The sequence below is a fragment of the Thalassophryne amazonica genome, chromosome 13 (assembly GCF_902500255.1).
Source record: "Thalassophryne amazonica chromosome 13, fThaAma1.1, whole genome shotgun sequence".
NCBI classification, from domain to species: Eukaryota; Metazoa; Chordata; class Actinopteri; order Batrachoidiformes; family Batrachoididae; genus Thalassophryne; species Thalassophryne amazonica.
This window is the reverse complement of record NC_047115.1, coordinates 46,744,099-46,765,216: the sequence shown is the minus strand read 5'-3', so window position 1 is coordinate 46,765,216 and position 21,118 is coordinate 46,744,099. Positions and strand designations below refer to the sequence as shown.

Below are 21,118 nucleotides of genomic sequence, written 5' to 3'. Positions count from 1 at the left end.
TAATGGGCGTTTTGACTCACAAGAATATGGGAAAACAGACAACTTCCTCGTCCTGCTCTGATCATCACAGATTAAGTGCTGCAATGCAGGTAACAGATGTGCCGAAATAATGATTGACTTCCAAATAAATGGATATTTAGCATTATTTTTCATTGGTGCCATTGGTGGCTTATCACTGTGTTGATGCTATTGCACAATCTATATTGTGGCGCACTGTCACACCTGTGATGACTATGATGACAATGTACCACCACCCTTCGTCTCATCTCTGAGATTTGTTTCAAGCTGTGATAGCTAAAATAACAAAAACTTTGTCAATGCTCAAACACATAAAGATGGTTGTGATGTGACATGAATTGGCTCTCTTTCACTGTCTTTTTATTGTTTGTGTTTTTGTTTTTTTTTAAGTTGCCAGGAGTTGCTTCTGTGCATCCATAAATCAGAATGTAGAGCTTTGCTAACATTACGTGAAGGGCTAATCTTAACATTCAGTACACAGGCTGCATGTTTAATTGTATTTCCTGGTGATCCAGTGTATTGGCCGTGTGCGCTGTGTACCTTGCCCATAATGTTTCTGCTGGTGTAAAGCTGATCCCCCGCCTTTTTTTTTTTTTTATAGTATAAAGGAGCACATGTAAAGCCAGGCTTTGCAGAACACTTCTACAGTAATCCTGCAAGATACAAAGGGAGAGAGAATATGTTTGTAAGTGAACTTTTGGCAGTATTTCATTTTTCTGCTCAATTTAATGGTCCAAAGTCATTCTCGTGTCTTTGTTTTTGTAGTACTATGACACCATTGAAGATGCTCTTGGTGGGGGCCAGGAACCTCACTTTGATGGCTTAATATTTGTCCACTCGGGTATTTACACAGATGAATGGATCTACATCGAGTCTCCAATCACAATGATTGGAGCTGGTAAGTGTGTGTGTGTGTGTGTGCGTGGATACAGCCCAGTTACACGCCCTAGTTAGTCTAGGCTGGGGGTCAGTAACCCCTAGCTCTGGAACGTCATGTGGCTCTTTACCCTCCCCGCAGTGGTTCTCTGTAGTTTTGGCAAGGCTTCATGTCTGAAAATCTTTTTTTCCTCCTTCCCTTGAGCACAAGTGCGTTTTAAGTTGAAAATCTCAGATATTTGCAGACAACCAATCACACACCATGTGGCAACAACTTTGTTTTTGTGTTTTGGACACAGATGCTGTTTATGCTTGGGGGGAGGTATGTCTTTGCATGTGAGATGGAGTGAGCACAGAGAAGGAGGATTTGAGTGTGGAGTGACATGTTTGGGGGGGAAAAAAAAACAGCTATAGTGCCACTTTATCTTTTGTTCTACTTTCATTACCAGTGCAGTACCAATGGTGACAACCTGTTCATACCATCAGGCCTCTGCACTTAGCTCCAGAGCTCACTTGCTATGCCGGGCAAGTTCAGGTTCACATTTACTTGCCATGTGAGAAGTAAAGTAGTTTAACCAGGTAGTCCAAATATACATATCATATTAAGTATCTGCTGATACAAAGTCCTGTTTTCCTAGATATTGCAAGTGCATTAAAAACCCATCCATTGCGCATGTTTGACAAGTTAACATTTCTGCTGTACATTGAGAAGAAAACGCCTTTCTGTTTTAACATTTTTTGTTTCAAAGTTAAGTAAACCAGTTTTTTGTTTTTGTTTCTTAATTCCACTTAGCACAGAATTGTTGGAGTAAAACTCGGACACTCAGCATAATACTGATTCAGTGTTTTGGTTTTGGAAAATATATTTATTATTATTATTATTGTTATTATTATTTGTATGTCTTAAAAATGTCATCAAAAGTGGATCTTTAGTATCTAAGGGGTTGTTCCCTGTTCCATCCCGACCCCACTGCTTACACCCATGTCACAGATGGTCACTGTCTGAGCAGGAAGAAAACCTACAATTGGATAAACTTGTTTAATGATTTGTGTGACTGAAGATTGGTGAGGGAGGGGGGAAAAAAGAGGATGAGGCTTATTTTTATGTTTACTTTTTAAGATTATTAGGCTGCACCAGTATGTTTTATTTATTTCAAAGTGGGCTACCTCTTAGTTATTTTCCTAAAATATGGGGTTTATAAACCAGCATTGTTCTGTTGAATTTATTTCAAAGTATGCATGCACATAGTATTTTCGCCCCACTTTTTTGTCCACTTTTTTGAGTTTGGTGTTTTCATTAGTTCTAACAAGTTTAAACAAATTAACAAAACAACAACGAAAGACAAACAAATTAACACATTTCTTTAGAGTAGTTCTGTCATTTCATAAATGGAACATATACAAACCCAAATCAGAAAAATTTGACACATATTTAAAATCCAGTAATGCCAAAAATGGCTCTTTTGATGGTAAAGGTTGTAGATCCCTGGTGTAGGCTAATTTATCATTTCTGATCATTTTATAGCTGCTGGGAAAGTAGCGGAGAAAGTCATCATTGAGAACACCAGAGATTCTACATTTGTATTCATGGAAGGCTCAGAAGATGCGTATGTTGGATATATGACCATAAGGGTGAGCAGTCCTTTTATATTCATGGGTTTATTCAGGGTGTGCATCGCTCCCCTTATAAAACAAAGCAATACATGGGTTATGATGAGATTCAGGGATATTTTTTTTTTGTATTGTGGAATCATTCAATTTGATGGAATTCAGTGTAATACAATGCAGTCCAATACAATTATTTAATGCAGTCATTAATTTTTCATGATAAATTAGAATAAGCTAAATTTGGTATTGCCTAACTTCAAATACATATTTCATGAAAAATTTTCAGGTCTTGCTACTGTGCTGGAGCACATTGTCTCTGCCTCTGCTCACCTTTTGTTCACTGCTGGTTGCAGCACCATATACAGTAGTCGGCAGTGTAGCATAGAATACATCCAAAATACGAGTCCAGCTTGTTCTGAGCTGGTATGATGGATTAAGAAATTGTGACCTGAAGTTCAAATGGGTACAGTTATTCCATATGTCACTTAACCATTGTCAGACATGAAAATTCAGTAGGTATATCTTATATATTATATTCCAATTCTAAGGTGGAACTATGCTGGTATACTAAGGTATATCTAAAAAGGAAGAGTAAAATAGAAGCGCAGAAAAGAGTAGAGTAGAGCCACTTAGGTGCCTGGTCTTGAGAACCAGGGATGGTAGGTTGAAAAGCTTTTTTTATCCCATGGGAACTCTCCCTAGCCACCCAAGTGGCTCAAGAAAAAAGGATATATATATATAATAATAAATAATAAGACATAAGAAAGATAAGACATCATATATATAACTGATATTTAAATAAGTGTAATAAACAACATATACAATAAATATGGTACTATATAATATGCAAGAGTAGGTTTTAAAACCTAAATATTAATACAGGAGATTTTTTTTTAAGAATATGTTTTTATTTTAATCTTGCACAGTTAATGTTCCTGTAACCAGTCACTCAAGAACTGCATGCCGACCTTTGAACCAACTTGGAAATGGTAGCAAAACAAGTTTAACGCAACTGATTTATAATGTTAAAGTTGAGCCATTAAGCAGTTCATATTACATTTTTGGGGTCCATGTATCGATTCATATCTGTTAATTGTTATATCCCTCGGGTTTATATACAGGTTACGTCTTATCAGGTTGTTTGTTGTTGTTTTTTTTTTTTTGTTTTTTTTGCATCATAATGGTGCTGCCAGGATTAAATCGAATTTTTGTTCATTGCAGTTCAATCCGGATGATAAATCCGCCCAACATCACAATGCACACCACTGCTTGGAGATTACAGTTAACTGCAGCCCCATCATTGACCACTGCATCATACGCAGCACGTGCACAGGTAATGTGCTTGTGCACAACACATTTTTTTTATGACCACAGCAATTGTGTTTGTGAATTGGTTTATTAGTAAATCTTTACACTGGTTGTTTCAGTGGGTTCAGCTGTCTGTGTTAGTGGCCAGGGTGCTTGTCCCACAATCAAGCACTGCAACATCAGTGACTGTGAAAACGTTGGTCTTTACATCACTGATCATGCACAGGTAACACACACCACTTTAAGTTTTACTTTAACACTTGAATGTCATTTGTTTATGTTTTTGTCTTTGTCGTGCAGCTCTCTTTCTCAGCAAAGAGTTTGTTTCTCTTAAAAATAACACATTCATTTTAAATGCATTTAGAAATGTTTCTTGGGTTTGGCCAGTCTTGGCCTAAAGTGAAATTAAGTAGAAAATTGATCTTGATACATTAAGTTGTCCCTGTAACTGTTTCAAATAATATTTAAAATATATAAGTTGTTCAAGTTACTTTTAAAGAGGAAAAGTACATTGTTGTCACTGTCCATTTTTCAGGGAATATACGAAGACAATGAAATCTCAAACAATGCCTTGGCTGGCATTTGGGTAAAAAACCATGGCAACCCAATCATCAGACGGAATCACATTCACCATGGTAGAGATGTGGGTGTTTTCACATTTGACCATGGCATGGTAAGCAACAAATAACTGATGATGCATGATTATTATTATTATGATTAATATAATCATAATAATAATCATAATAATAAAAAATGTGTGTGTGTGTGTGTGATATATAATATTAGGGCTGGGCAACGTTAACACGCTAACATTGTGTTAATTATTGAGGTCATTATCGCCGAGGAACAATTTTGTTCCTCCCCTTAACGCTGCGGATTTTTTTGTTTTTTTTTAGCCTTTTATGACTGCTGTTCGTTGCCTTTTATTTTGAAAGCGTCAGTCGGGAGCGAGCTTATGTTGCTGCTTCCTGCTGATAGCTGAGTTCACACAGAAAACGACACAAGGATCGAGAAAAGTACAGGCTATGCAATGCACAATAAAACAAAATGCAGAAAGACGCAGAACATTTGAATGGACATTTTCAGTACAAAGTTCTACAGGATCAGGCTCGGATCCAGACCGGTTTGGACCGATGCAGCTGTATCGATCAAATTTTTTTTTTTACGCATCATTCGTCATCGGTAAAAAAAAATCCTGAATAATCCCGAATAGTGCCGAACGTGTCCCCGCAGTGAACACAGCTTTTCGGTGGTTTTCATGTCAACCTATAGTCCGTAAATTATACGGATTTTTCCGAATTTCAGAGTCATACGACGTAGAAATAAAGTCGGATATTCAGGGTTTGGTCTATAATCAACCGTTTCTGCAGCGCGGCTCCACTTTGAAACCATGAACCATTGAAGCAATGCTTCGATCCAGTAGCTCGTTGGTTCTTTGATTCACTCCTCTTCAGAAACGGCAAGTCCGCTTCTTAACCCCTTTCAAAGCCATTAAAATATCCTCAGTCACTTTTGTGTGATTAAAGTCACTAACTGGGACTCTTGTCTTGATGCTGTCAAGAAACGAGAATCGTCCTCCGTTCCTTTCACACAGCTTGAAACGCTGCGCAGCTCTCTGCTGAGACAGAGTCCGGTCGGAATTAATAACTTCAAAATGAATCGCCGGTTTAAATAAATGACACCTCTTTCCAAACGTGTAATACAGACAAGAAACTACAATCGACTAAAACGTTTTTTTCCTCCCAAAACGAAACGTGCTGTATTTTCTTTTCAAATTACATTCTGAAGTGAAGCACAGCGAGCTGTAAGAGATCAGCTCAGCCTCAGATATATGGAAACACATTCATGCCAATAATGCCTGAAAGGAAATGCTTTTAACAAAAACTACAGATTTTGTTTATTCCTATTTATGTCCAGAGATCAAGGATTCACCATGTAGAGGTTTATTATGTCCAAAGTTTAAGGATCCAGTGACCAATTCATATTTATTTACTTTAAGATTCAATAAAATGTTCAATTTCAATTCAATTTAATCGGCTTATAAAGTGCCAAATCACAACAAATCTAAATATACTAAAACAATACATCACAATTGTACACATATCAAGTTGTGGTATGTGTACAATTGTGACGTATTTGTTTTAGTATATTTAGTCATGGACACGAATATTGTTACCTGCTGGACTGTTTCTAATTTTGATTGGTATCAATGGAAAATGTTCTTCTGTGACTGTCTGTATCTCAATATATTATTAAGATATATGCAGTCAAATTTTTATTGATTTTATCAATTGAAAAAAAAATCATATATAGATTCAGGTATAATTGAAAGATTGGGCAATAATTTGATCCTGTTTAGTCCAATTTTTGTTATAGTGTTGTTTTTTTAGGACATCATATTTATACAAATAAGAAGTGTTCACTATGGTCCATGAAGTATAATAATACGTATATAAAGAAGTCTGACAGTGTATGTTGCACACGAATAAAAGAATGAGGATTATTGAATAACAAGACAGTATGATTTTTATTTTATCATTGGGCAAAAATGCATCTGTCAAATTTTCACTCTGGATCCAGCCCTGAGGATGGTGCATTGGAGAAAAGCAAAGTTATCTGTAATCATTGCAACACAGAATTTGCGTTTCACCGAAGCTATACAAGTTTCAGGTACCACCTCAATGGTTACTGTTTTTTTTTTTAATTTATTTATTTTTACAGATTCTCATTTGATATGAAACAGGATAACAAATGACCTGCCAGTGGTTTTATATTTGATTTCAGTTGAAATTTACATTTTCAAATATATGCAGCGTTCATTTACATTTTCAAATAAAACTGTGCTTTGAAGCAGCTTTTGAATTCATTTTGGTTTCACATATACCATGCGATTAATCATGATTAATCACAGAAAGTCATTGAGTTAATGCGATTAAGATTTTTTATGTTTGCCCACCCCTAATATATATATATAAGTCTTGGCTAATCAGATTCTTGCTCTATTGTCCACATGGGGGGAATCCAAACTTTCTGGCAACATCAGCTGCAAACTGACGCCTCTGAAAGAGAAACACAAAACACTATATAGAATACAAAATATTATGGATGAAGAGAAAGCAGTGGTGTATATATGATCAAATGCAGATGAACTGTCAAGTGCATTTGCACAGCTTCACAAATATTCATGCATAAATCATGTGTTAGATGTACTGTGTAGTATGAAAAACCTCCCTGTTGTAACTACTTTTGTGCATTTGTCTTGAAATCATAGTGTTTTGCAGTTGCCATTTTCCCCATTGAAAAGCTTAAAAAAATAATTCTGGTTTGTATGTGTTCTGTTTTCAGGTTACTTGAGAGCTGCAACATCCATAGGAACCGCATAGCAGCTTTGAGGTGAAGGCGTATGCCAATCCTACAGTAGTCCGCTGTGAGATCCATCATGGTCAGACGGGGGGGCATTTTACGTGCATGAGAAGGGCCGTGGCCAGTTCATTGAAAACAAGATCTATGCAAATAACTTGCTGGTGTGTGGATCACCTCGAATAGTGATCCCACAATAAGGTCAGTGAGGCATTGCTGTCAGAGGTCAGTTACTAAAGTAAAGATGTTGCATAAAATGAGCTACCTGCAGGTTTATGGCTGTCCTGAAATGTGTCGTTTCATCCAAAATACAGAGGGAATGCCATATTCAATGGTAACCAAGGCGGAGTTTATATTTTTGGTGATGGCCGAGGCCTCATAGAAGGAAACGATATCTATGGAAATGCATTGGCAGGAATCCAGATCAGGACAAACAGCTGTCCTATTGTCAGACACAACAAGATCCATGATGGCCAGCACGGTGGCATATATGTGGTAAATACTTTATGAAACACATTACATACATGATACTGGCAGCCAATTGAAAGAAATGTTATCAGTCTCAGGTTTAAATTTTATGGACATTCAGACTTATTGCAGACTTACTGCAGGGTCATTGTTGCACTGTAAGAGTGTTCTCTTTTTTTCACTGTTCATGTTGCATGATTTTTAATGCACAGCAATGACTTATGGCGTTTTTGTGTCACACAGCACGAAAAAGGACAAGGCGTTATTGAGGAGAACGAGGTGTACAGCAACACGCTGGCAGGAGTGTGGGTTACAACAGGCAGCACGCCGGTGCTGAGGAGGAACCGGATACACAGCGGGAAGCAGGTCCGTATCGAAGCTGGTTACAGAGCAAAACTACGTAGAAATATATGACGACATCCTAGATACAAACTCAACAAATTGTATGATGTATGTAGCGTATTTTCCAGAGTACAAATCAGTTTTTGTACTAGTTGGGAGGTCCTGCGACTTACACGCTTGTGCAACTTATAGACTGAAAAATTTGTTATTAATGTTATTAACTGTTTTCCCAGGAATCAACACACTAAACAAAATAAACTCCAATAATAAAAGAATAAACAGCAGTAATCAAAGCCACCATGCACAAAAATGAAAAAGACCTGTTTAAAAACTAATGTAGTCACATTTTTATTGTAGTGTTTCCAATACTGAGGGCCAGCAATGGTCATCTCTGTCAAATAACATTGTGTATTTTGTCCAGTGCACATGGATTTTTCCATCTTGATTATTTTTTTAAATTTAAACCTTTGGGGTCAGAGGCCATTTTCCCGATTTTACCATACTTCGAATAATTCCCCCTTTAATGTACTTAATCATCATCATTTTCTGCTGCTTAACTCGGTTGCAGTGATAGTAGACCAACGAGCTCAGCCCACGCTTTCTTATCCTCAGTCAAGTAAGTCTTCTAACTCTTCCTGGGGGATCCTGAGGCATTTCCAAGCCAGCTGGGAAATATAATCCCTCCAGTGGCTCCTCGGTATTAAAAAAACAAAAAACTGGATGTCCTCAGGTCTCTGATTGCACATTGAAATTAGGGATCAACCAATGTGGCTTTTTCAGGGCTGATAGGATTTTTACTAATGTAGGAGGCAGATAACCGATATTTGAAACACATTTGCCTGCAGTAATGAAGTGTCAAAATGGTGTCAGATTTAGATGAACACAAACTTTTGACTTAATTTCCCCTAACACATATAGGAACAATTGACCCATAATGCATTGCACCATCAATATTAAGTCATGATTTGCTGCCACAAACACTTCCTGTAGCATTAGAATGTCTGTTTTCACTTAGCCATGCCCGGCTAATGTGCTTTATTTTTATTTAATTTTATTTTTGTTTAGTGTTTGTTTACTGTTACTTTCACAGCATTATTTCAAAGTCTGCCATCATGCAGGAGTGTGACAATTTCAGGAATATGACAGTCCCACAGCAGAAAATAACTCTTGCAATAAGTAGTATAATTTAATAAATAAAATTAGTTCATAATTTAAAATCATTACTTGCTTATTTCTGACATACAAGCATGCAAACAAACTCAACAACGGTGGTAAAATATTAGAGTCCAGTAGTCGCAACAACTGAAGTTTCAAAGCACATCCAAATGCTGACGAGCAGAATGCCATTAAATGGACAGCAGTTGGTGAGTCACTGATCAATGACAGATCAGTCATTGAAGGAACATTGAGTCATTGAATGCTTCCTTAAATTATTGGCATGCTCCAGATTTCCAGCTTCCTGAAATATATCCAGAAAATATCAATACAATCTCACAGTTTGAGGTATTTATTTGAAATAATGTGGTTGCAGAGAAATGAGTTTTCATATTTGGAAATTTAATATTTGGCAGGATGATACACTTCACAATTGATCACAGGCTTTGTTTTAAGGGATTTTCATATATTGACAAAAGAGAGACTGCAGAATTAACCGTAGGTTGTAATAAATCAGGTTTACGGTGGCTCAGAGTTGCTGAAAAAGTTTCAGCTTTGCTGGATTAAATGGCGATTTGTGGTTATTTATTTGTTTGTTTTTGTTTTTCTTTCCTCCCAGTTCTGAGGGAGAGACCTTTGGTTGTGTAATAAGCTACAAAGACAGTGAAGATTGCTGAGGACAAATGCATTGATTTATTTGTATGAAATTTGAAACAGTTCATGGAGCACACAAGGACAGATTTTCTATGAATGTTTACGGTGTTTGAATCAGTACTTGAGAAATATTAATTGTACAAGTTTTCATGTTTCACTCAGTGAAAAAAAATATTGTGGACTTGCAGTTTAACAAATCTGTGTGTAATTTAAAGACATTTATGTCTGAAGTGATAGAAAATACTTCTTTGAACTTTGGTGGCCTCTAATGGATTAGCTGCTGAGTAGGGTTGGGTATCGAGAACCGGTTCTTTTCAGGTATCGTTAAAGTAGACCTGCATTGAAATAAATGTGGTCAGATTTCAGAAAGAAATAGCTGATATGTATTTATAAGACCCTTGTGAATGCAGTAAAGTAAATCTGTAAGCCCAAATTTGTAATTCAGCGGAGGAATCTTCGTTTAAAAATGACAAATTTGCAGCTAAAATTTAGCCCTCTGTAAAAACAGTTTGTACAGCCATATCATTTCCATGACGTCAGGGACAAGACGACGCGCTCCCGCCTTCAGTCCGATCCCGCATTGAAATTGATTTTATCTGTTAGTAATGTTACTTATACACGTCCTGGTTTCAACATCCAAAAGAAGCTGCAATGAATGTGAGATACAGATCTGTGTGCTCAGAGCAACGACATCGACAGCGAGCGCCATTCTTCCTCTCCCGCTCTCTGCCTCCGCTGCGCTTATTAAGTCTGCGGGCTCGTTAACGAGCTCGTTAACCGCCAATGCGGGCCACTCACACCGCCCGTGTCTGCTTTGCAGCCAGTGTTGTGCCAGATTCAGCGCACAACACCGGCATCACCTCTCTGTCTACTGAATGGAGCTGCAGCACACTTGGCACAAGTCCTGAGATTACGCTCGCTGTTTTAGTGTGAAGCGGCCGGTACACCTGTTGCTGCAAGGACAGACTTCTTGCGGCAAAATCCACAGCACCGCACGTCTCGGCAATCGGAGCCCTAGAGCTCCATGGACGCTAAGAGAGGTTTATATATTTTTAATGACTGGGATTCTTTGCGGGTCTCGCCTCCATATCCCGCGATGGTACTGGAGGCGAAAGACAGTAGATTTTCATTGCGACACCACTCAATCAAACGGGCGTATGAAAAAGTCCCCCAAAATAATTTTCAAGCACAAATAAAAGAAATGTGTACTCACCAAATGTGCCGCAAGACAATATGAAGTTTTAAAAAAAGTAGATCCTTCCGTATAAGACAAGAAAAAGGTGCAGATGCAAACTGACGTAAATCCACAAATTACAGTTGGCGCAGTGCATGCTGGGAGAGGGTCTTGTCCGTGACGTCTCGGCAGCATCCATGATGAGAGGGACAATTTGCGGAGGGCTAAATGTTAGCTGTAAATTTGTCATTTTCAAATGAAGATTTCTCTGTTGAATGACAGATCTGGGCTTGCAGATTTACTTTACTACATTCAGAAGGATCTCATGTGTAAATGTAAGTCATTTTTTGTTCAAAAAGTCTGACTGCATTTTTTTCAATGCAGGTCTCCTTTAAGAAATGATTCAATCCACTGACATCAATAGCCTTTTTGCTTAACAATTCCCTTATCGGTCCTTCAGAGTGGCTGTTGATTTTGAGGGTGTTTGTCGGGAAAATGATCACTTCTCGACATTGATTACAGACCCTGCAGTGACTCTGTAATCGACCGCTTCTGCAGTATGACTCCGATTTGAAGCTTGAACCAACAAAGCAGTGCTTCGATCCGCTGCTTCATTGGTTCTTTGATTCACTGCTCTTCAGAAGCTGCGACTCCGCTTCTTAACCCCTATCAAAGCCATTAAAATATGTCAATTGTGAGTCACTTTTGGGCGGATTTAAGTTGCTAACTGGGACTCTTGTCTAGTTGCAGTCAAGAAACGAGAATTGTCCGTTCCGTTGGCGCAGCTCCAAATGCTGCTTCGCTCTCTGCTGAGTCGAGTTCAAGTCCGGAGCTGAGGGTTTCTGCAACAATCCACTGTTCATGTGTTCATCTGACAATTTCTTTTGTTCATAGCGTGTCAGATAACATTCATTATGTTGTCCATTGCAGGCTTATTTTCCAATCTTGCTTATTTTTGTAGTTTGAACGTCCTTATATTAAATAACAGAACATGCTGTTGTGTGCACACGAGGTCTTACACACTGTATTAAAAAGTGAAGTTCCACACAGACAAAAGAGCAACTTACACTCAGATGTGAGTTACTTTTCCTTTTTGCTCCCTCCTCAAGAGGTATTTTTTGACGGGTGCAACTTATTACTCTGGAAAATAGAGGACTGTCCCTATGTCATTTAGTTATAGTTGTACAGCATAGAGGACTGTCCATATGTCATTTAGTTAGTTGTACAGCTGTCAAGTGATCATAAAGAACGTGTTTTATAATTTAGACGAAAGTTAGACTTTGGCTGGCAGGGGACTATGTCGTGGTGATTTCCGTCCATCCAAAATCAACTCCTCTCACACTTTTAGGAGGAATTTTGTAAAACCTGGCAAAAGTCCTTATTGTAGCTAGTATATAGATGGCCTTGTTGCCATTTTTAGTTTTTTTTTTTTAATGCGTCTTTGTTGTTTATCTGTATTGTCATGGGGACCACGATGAAAATAAGTCTGTGCTTTTTTGTCCCATCCTCGGCAAGTATATGTATGTATATTGTCATTGTTATATCATGTATTTTGCCAAATAATATGCATATTGGTAATATGCATATTAACATATTGAGTTGGGCCCATTTTTATGGCCCTTGATTAACAAATCTAGACTCCATCAGTTTCATGAGTGGGTGCAGGCTTTCTGAAGTAAACTCCTTTCACATTTCTAGGAGGAATTTGGGGAAACTTACAGTTCTTTGTTATAGGTTGGTAATACGCATAATATAATATTGTACAAGATTGACACATTTTGACAGAGTTCTGGCCCTTGATTAACAAACCTATACTGCCGGTTTCATGAGTTGGTGTCTGCATTCTGAAATCAACTATCACATACTTTGAAATGTTATCAGAATGTAGCAAGTACTTGTACCAGAATAGAGGATGACATTTTTCGGGAATTCCCGTGGGTCACGTGATTCCTGCGGGATTCCCGCGAGATGGGAGTCAAAATTTTATCAATCCTGTGATTGGGATGGGACGGGAATAAAAATGAACGGGAGCGGGCAGGAGCGGGAATGCCAAAAATAGATGATGATTTTCATCTATTTAATGCCGCGTTCACACCAGGCACGATCAGATGCTACAAATTCGCAGGGGTCGCGTGGCGACGGACGAGCCTCCTTCGCCCGGTGTGTCGCTCTGCTTTTGCTATGAAAATTCACCCTGGTGCGTCATCAAACAGGAGGAGCTTCCATTCCGCTCGCCGGCTCCGGTTGTCAGTCAAGTTAACATGACGGACCTTGATCACACGGAGCGAGTTGTTGTGGAAAGCTCCCAATACAGAGAGTATCATTATTTGCTGCAGGAGCTGAGTCTGGATGACGGCCGCTTTCAGTGGTCCTTCCACCTCTGCAGGACCCAGTTTGAGGACCAACTGTCCCGTTCACACGCTCACATGTAAACAATTTAAAAAAAAAAGAAAGAAAAGAAACTCTGCTGCTTGCTGTAGCTCGCTCTTCCACCAAAAAACTCATGTCATAATTGTGTTTAGAAACCAGTCACCATTTGTTTTATTATACATCTGTGTAGTTAATAAGTAACATAATCTCCATGGACGAGTCGCTTGCGCGCGCACGTAACATAAAAAGAAAAAGAAACTCTGCTCCTGCTGCTGCTCGCTCCAAAAACCCTGTCATAATTGTGAAATAAAGGACAAAAGAGACAAGTCCTGCTCACAGGCTGCTACCAGATACAGGACATGTTCACATCTTCGGTCAAACTCCAGAATCTCCGGGTGATTCTTTAACTACGGGCACTATTGGCCTTGTAAATGTAATTTCCACCACACCATTGCCTTACAATATAAAGTGCCTTGGGGCAACTGTTTGTTGTGATTTGGCGCTATATACATGTGCTCTGATGTCACTGTTTATCTCCATAGAAACTACCCAAACAATCTTTCATACAAACTGTTTAAAGGGACATTACAGTATTGTGGTGGAAATTACAGCAATAGTGTGGGACAGCTACATTTTGTTTAAAAAAAAATCACAACAGTTGTGACATTGAATACCTCAATTATGTTTTGATTATTTTACTGATATTTTATTCAGAGATATTTTAAAACATTAGAAAAAACGTTTCTTTACCATTCATTTTTATCATTGAAGATCAAAAGTCTGGGTGTGGGACAAGCACAAAACGGCAATATTTGCATATAATGATGCTGAAAAAAGGTGAAGAAGTCATCATAGACTACTAGAACAAATTTCTTAACACACTTTCATTGTAAAGATAACTATAAAAGTGTGAAATTTCCCCTTTTTTCTGTTTTTCATACAATATGATCAAAGGACATAATAAGTGCCCGTAGTCTAAGAATCACCCCTCCACGTCACTACATATTCAGTCCCTGATTGATCATCACGGCGCGAGACATACAGGAGTGGGATGGGAGTGGGACTGATTTTGAGTGGGAGCGGGATGGGATTGGGAGTCATCTTTACAGGAGTGGGACGGGATGGGATTTTTTTTTTTTTTTACTCCAGTCCAGGATTGGGACAGGATGGGATTTTTACTGGGAGCAGGATGGGACGGGAGTGAAAATCCACTCTCGTGTCATGCTCTATACCAAAACAGCATTTGCTAGCGGGGGATATTGTGCTCTCAGAGCACAATATCCCCCGCTACATAACGAAAAGGTGCTTGCAGTTTTCAGCACGCATTTGTGATCATTGTAAGTTGTACAAATGTTTGGTGGGGCTCCATATAGTGAAGCAGTCTCTGAACACTTTTCACGTTGCTGAATCCAACAAAATCTGTGAAGGAATATTTGTTTGTCTTTTAAACAGGTTGGGGTCTACTTTTATGACAATGGCCATGGTGTGCTGGAAGACAATGACATCTACAATCACATGTACTCTGGAGTCCAAATTAGGTTTGTGGAAGATAAGTCACATTTTCTCTAAAATAATGACAGTGACACAAGCTGCTATGTTGCAAGGGTGGTGGCCAAGTGGTTAGTGCACTTGGTTTCCAGGTTTCCAGTTCAAACCCACCCTTGCTGCATTTCTCCATGTAATGTGGAGTTATGTCAGGAAGGGCATCCGGTGTAAAACTTGTGCCATATCAACATGCAGATCTACCTTGGATCTGCTGTGGTGAGTCTTTGTGAAAACAAGGGAGCATCCGAAGCGACTTACTTACAAAAGCTGCTATGTTTTGAATTTAGTATAAATGTATTTTTGTCTTTGTTCTCTCTGTGTGCATGAGTGATCCAACTTTGCCTAGTATTTCTTCCATATTCAATTACTTTTCTTTATTTGCATTTGTCCATCTTCATTGTTTCATCTATCTTCCTCTGGATTTCTATTCTTTTTTTTTTAATCAACATATTCATCCCATTTCCAAACTACTTTAGCCTGTTTTTTCTTAGATTTCTCTTACTTTTGTTGTACCTCTGATTACCCTTTCATAAATTTACTTTAACAATCATAATTAAACCTCATTTGTCTCAGTTGTGTAGTTGATACATTTGAGATTAGTTTAGCTATGGGATTGCTATTCCTCACATTTGTTTGTTTGTTTGTTTAAAGAACTGGTAGCAACCCCAAGATTAGGCGGAACAAGATCTGGGGAGGCCAGAATGGTGGCATTTTGGTTTACAATTCTGGTAAGAAGTTGGTTTAATGTCACTGCACTTTTATTGATCTCTTCTCTCTAGAGTGACTCCTAGCATCTCTCAGTTCTTGTAGCATTTGATCAGTGTCCTGTTTCACAATAACGAAACACAAATACACATTTTTTTCAGGCCTGGGCTTCATCGAGGACAATGAGATCTTTGACAATGCTATGGCAGGAGTGTGGATCAAGACCGACAGTAACCCCACTCTGCGGAGAAATAAGATTCATGATGGGAGAGATGGTGGGATCTGTATATTCAATGGTGGAAGAGGTAACCCGTTCATTTACTGTATGAACGTATGATACCGCTACATTTGTTAAGCCTCAGTAGTTGAAGAATTCTGGAATGCAGTTCATTTCAAAATCTAAAAACTGGCAGTTTTCTACTAGGATGTGGGCACCTAAATTTGATTATGTGTTCTGTAGAAGCTAATCAATACGTTTTCCTTGTTGCTGACAAACAGCCATGTTTGTGATTTCTGCAACACAAACTGAAACCATACAGTTAGAAAAGGAACCCTTTTCAAGGACTTGTAGTTTGATGCACAATTTGAGTGTTTATCCTCTGGTGCCTTGCATGAATATCGGCATGTTCTTTAAGGATCTTGCACACAATATATAAATATTGATGTTTATGAGTTCAGTGGTAGAATATTCGTTCATTGAATGAATGAAAAAACATTCATTATTGTTTTATAGTATAATGGTCTTTAAATAGATCTACCTTGTCATTTCATATTTTATTAATTTATAAACAGAAAGGTACTAACGTTTTTGTGCGTGTCACTGGTCCTTTGACATCAACAGGTTCCAAACAGTCCAACACAAACTTTAAATAGGAGTCCAAAATTGTTCTCAGTCAACTTTCAAAAAACAATCAGACAGCTCACAATCAATTCTGACAACGTAGTCCGTGATGCCATGCACTGACTTCGTGTATAGATTGCTGTCTGCTTTCCTCAGTCCAATGAAAAATCACATCAGAAATTTGTCCCACTCTTCATCCTAACAGTTCTTCATGCTCCCAGATGGCTTACGGTGTGGTGAATTTGTTTTTTAGTATGTGTATGTGTAGGAAGAATTAGCACCATCAATTAGCTCGTTCAAATTGTCGTCCTTCAGCAAAACAAACTCTGCCGTTTAGTTAAACACTGTTCCCAGTAGTGTGGTCGGAGAATGCAATAGTACATTTCATATGGACCCAAAATTGCACACTTAAAAGCACTTTTGCACGGTAAATAAAACACAATGGCAAATGGTATGATTAATCCATGTCACGTGACATACAAGCTACCAATCAAATGACAAGGATCTACTCGGCCGTTATGTAATTAGCAACATAACTGAACTAGTGTATGTCTGGTATAGACAGTTTTCCTGAGTTGTTTCTATGTTTTAAAGGTTTGCTCGAGGAAAATGACATTTTCCGAAATGCTCAAGCAGGAGTCCTCATTAGCACTAACAGCCATCCTGTGCTGCGGAAAAACAGGATATTTGATGGCTTTGCTGCAGGTGGGTGGGTCATGCACCACCACACTGTTTGTTCCTGTGCTCAAATATGGGTCGTAGTAGATTTAAATGACCATATTTTCCAAACTATAAATTCCACCTGTCAAAAAATGCCTCTTGAAGAGGAAACCATATATAAATTGCACCGAAGTATAAATCACACCGGGCTATTAAGTTGCACTTTTTTTTCTAGGTTATGAGCTCTTTAATTTGGGTTTTTTGTGAGTTGTTGTAGTGTATATTTTTTTTTAATTCCTGGCATTTTATTCTTTATTAGTTTTTTTTTTTTGTTTGTTTAGTGCTTTGATTGTTTAGAAGGTTGTATTTAAAACAACAACAAAAAACCTTGGGAATTTTCAGTATATAAGTTGTATCGGAATGTAAGTCGTAGCCCCCCCACCCCCAAAGTGACTTATACTCTAGAAGATATGGTAGCACAGTGAGACTGTGAGGATGACTTACTCCTGTGTACACTTTAACCTCCCTCTTTTAAAAAAAATCACCATGAATCCGACCTGCTCATTGGTATCAGTTTGAGACTGTTAATTTATATACACCTGAAAGGTGCCTTACCAGTGATGAGCTGATGAAAGTTAAAATTCTGAATGTTTTGAACACATGCTTACCAGTGCACTTCTTAGAGTGTTAAGGCCTGTGAACCCTTAGACCTTTACAGTTGTTATGACATTAAAAATGGGCCTTATTATATGAAAAAGTCATTATATATATATATATATATATATATATATAGCTTGCAACTTCTTTTTGCGGATGCGCTGTAATTGTAGACTGTTAATTTTTAACATATCAGTTTACATACATTAAAAATTTTAAATATTCATTCACTTGTTGGGATGGATGCACATATATTTACATTTCTTTAGAAAACTGCCTGAAAGAGTGATGTGTGAGAATTTAAGGTGGTATCATACTTGTTCAGTCCATATTTTTGGCCTTTTTATTTCAATTTGATGTAGAAATAGGAAACTAAAAAGCACAATCTTTTTTTAAGCATACTATCGCGTACCATGGTATAAGCATCAATAGTAATTCCTCATTTTTAAATCTGGGAGGTGAAGTTGGAACTTGTGCATGAACTTATTTTTTTTTGTCAGGTATTGAGATCACCAATCATGCCACAGCAACTCTAGAGGGCAATCAGATCTTCAACAATCGCTTTGGAGGGTTGTTTCTTGCATCTGGTGTCAATGTCACAATGAAAGGTAACTTTAAAATTAAACAAAATTGTTTGAAGAGTAAATTTGCTTTAACTGTGCAACTGTCATTTTTCCTTCAGATAACAAAATCATGAACAATCAAGATGCCATTGAAAAGGCTGTAAGTAGAGGCCAATGCCTGTACAAAATTTCAAGTTACACCAGCTACCCAATGCACGACTTTTACAGGTAACTCAGTTACGGTGATAAACAGCTCCTTCCCTGTGTATATTATTTTCACAAACTTTGAATCCCCACAGGTGTCACACCTGTAACACAACAGACCGTAATGCCATCTGTGTGAACTGCATCAAGAAGTGTCATCAAGGACACGATGTGGAGTTCATCAGACACGATAGGTCAGATCTGCACCCACTATATGATAGCTATGATTCAGAGTATGTCACTACATGAGCAAAAAGGCAGCATGGTTCCATTTGTAATGCATGTAAAGTAATGGCATTGTGACTTTTGAACTATTATCTGGGTGGTGATTCAACTTGGAATAGAGCAAATCACCAAAGGCATTCTTACCAAGTGACCCATGCATAGATTTAACAGATATCAGAGAAAAGCAGAAGTACGGAGACCTGTAATCCTGGTGTGCCACAAAAAAAACAAACAGTGGATCTTCTCACTTTTATGTCAGTATTGATACAATATGTACACATCTGTTGTAGATGTGATTCAGGAGAGACCTGTAGACAATCTAAAGAAATGCACTTCTAATGTATTATTTGAAGTCAGTCCACAGTAATACAGATCATAGCCACAAGAAACGAGGCATGACCGGGGTCAAATTTTCCTAGCGGACAGGTGTTGCAAGATGTGCTGCCCAAATTCTTCTGCAGAAGACTAGATTGGAAAAGGGAACTATGCAGAAAACACTTTACAATCAGGTGTGCAGTGCTGCCACCAGCTGGTAGAAAATAGGGGTGCAACAATAAACAGTGCAACTGAACACCCTTAGTATTTTACACACACTGAACTGTGCACTGTGTACTTTTCTTTTTCTTTTTTACTTAAAAAACAAAGCTATTTCAAGGATTTGAAATGTTTTTTTCCCCACTCACATATATAGACTTTAACACATTACTGTAATGTGCTAAACAATTTTGCCTTTAAAAAAAGTTCAGGTTGAGTTCCAGTTTTAACCTTGTTTTTCCCTCTGCTGGCAGATTCTTTTGTGACTGCGGTGCAGGGACGCTGTCGAATCCTTGCACGTTAGCTGGGGAACCGACTCACGACACAGACACACTGTATGACTCAGCTCCTCCTATAGAGTCCAACACACTGCAACACAACTGAGCTGAAAACAAAACATATACAGTGACTGAAAAAATGTTCAAAGGAGAACTAAAAAAAAACAAAAAACAAAAAAATTGGTCTGGTTATGGATGCCTCGCTTTTTCCTTTTCCTTCAAATGTTTAAGAAAAGACATCAATGGACAGGACGCTAACAAGCAGTTGACTCAGGGTTTGGAATGTGTCGTGCAGACCAGATAACAGGAACTGGTGAGATGGACAAAAGCTACCGAGGCTCATCTGCTTTTGTGAACTCAAAAGGACAATATACTGTTGTCATGTATAGACCATGGATTACGTTTATGGAACAGACTCACTATGGACAAACGTTCAGAAAGAAGAGGCACAACTTCTCTCATGCGGTGGCAAAGTCCTCCGTACAAAAGTGCTTCCATCGCTGAGCAAGATGTGCTCGTATAGCAAGTACAGGAGGAAAAAAAAAAAAAGACCTAGCACTTCAGCTTATGTTTCTCAAGACAAAATATTGAGGATTTTAATGTTTGTGTAGTTTTGTATTTTCATGCAAAATCTTACTGTACTTGAATGTCTTTATTTTATTAAATGTGTTAATTTTTGTTTATCATACCCTAGACTTGCTGTAATTGTACTCATGTCGCAGTATCTAACTTCTTTCTGTGAAAGAGGAAAACACTAAAACATTTTTCTCCAGCAACATTGACTTTACATTTGCAATATAAAGGCAGGGAAAAAGCTGCACTGTGTTTTCACAGGTTTATGTGTAATAATATCACATATTGTCTTTGAGTAGTGAAAATTAACAGTTGTGATGAGTTTTAATATTCTGTGTAATTCCTGGGGTCAAAAGGTACACACTCGTGTTGAGTGTTGTAATTGTTGCAGCCATAGTATTGTCATATGGACTTAATTACCAAATAGCTCAGCTGGTTAGTGTCAGTGTATTAAAATGCACTTTAAATTACAGCATTGTTTATTTTGCATTGGGGAGGGGATACAGCACCACATAAAAAGAAAAACATGAGACAATGCCCCAAAAATTCACAAACCAGTCAAATTGCAGTCATGGTACAAAAAGTGTTTGACTGGTCAGTCTGATTAAATATAAATGGATTATAAATCTCCTGGTGTTTTTTTCTTTTCTTCTCACCCTGTTGATGTTACTGGAGAATTTCCAAAGCTTTTACTCTTCTGAAGCTGAGACAAGTATCTATATACAGCGCTATAGTTTCATTGGCCCCACCCCATTCATGTGTACCGGTGATTGTGGGTTCTCATACGAACTGAAATGTATGCATGTATCATAACATCTAGACTTAATATATTGTGAAACATTCAATAACCGTTATGTAGGCTCTAGTGTGAATTAAAAGGGTTTAATTTCCTAGATGAAACTGTCATTTTTAAAAATAAATTTTATTCATCGTTACAGTAGTGGATTTTTTTTTGTGTGTGCACCATGAACAAAAGGGTACAAAAACTACAAAATTTTAG

General features: G+C 38.0%; 1 protein-coding gene across 1 annotated transcript in view; it reads left to right on the top strand.

Moving 5' to 3' along the window:
• fbxo11a (F-box protein 11a) overlaps positions 1-21,053 on the top strand; it is a 42,397-nt gene extending 21,344 nt beyond the window's left edge. The window contains 20 exon segments of the mRNA XM_034185570.1: positions 620-703; positions 784-916; positions 2,420-2,526; positions 3,724-3,835; positions 3,930-4,036; positions 4,346-4,484; positions 7,155-7,193; positions 7,196-7,266; positions 7,269-7,326; positions 7,329-7,371; positions 7,485-7,665; positions 7,882-8,004; positions 14,786-14,871; positions 15,530-15,606; positions 15,745-15,888; positions 17,019-17,129; positions 18,242-18,349; positions 18,424-18,532; positions 18,604-18,702; positions 19,522-21,053. Of these exon segments, the coding sequence (XP_034041461.1) occupies positions 620-703; positions 784-916; positions 2,420-2,526; positions 3,724-3,835; positions 3,930-4,036; positions 4,346-4,484; positions 7,155-7,193; positions 7,196-7,266; positions 7,269-7,326; positions 7,329-7,371; positions 7,485-7,665; positions 7,882-8,004; positions 14,786-14,871; positions 15,530-15,606; positions 15,745-15,888; positions 17,019-17,129; positions 18,242-18,349; positions 18,424-18,532; positions 18,604-18,702; positions 19,522-19,651 (2,061 nt within the window). The 3' untranslated portion in view covers positions 19,652-21,053.
• The last annotated feature ends 65 nt before the right edge of the window (positions 21,054-21,118 follow it).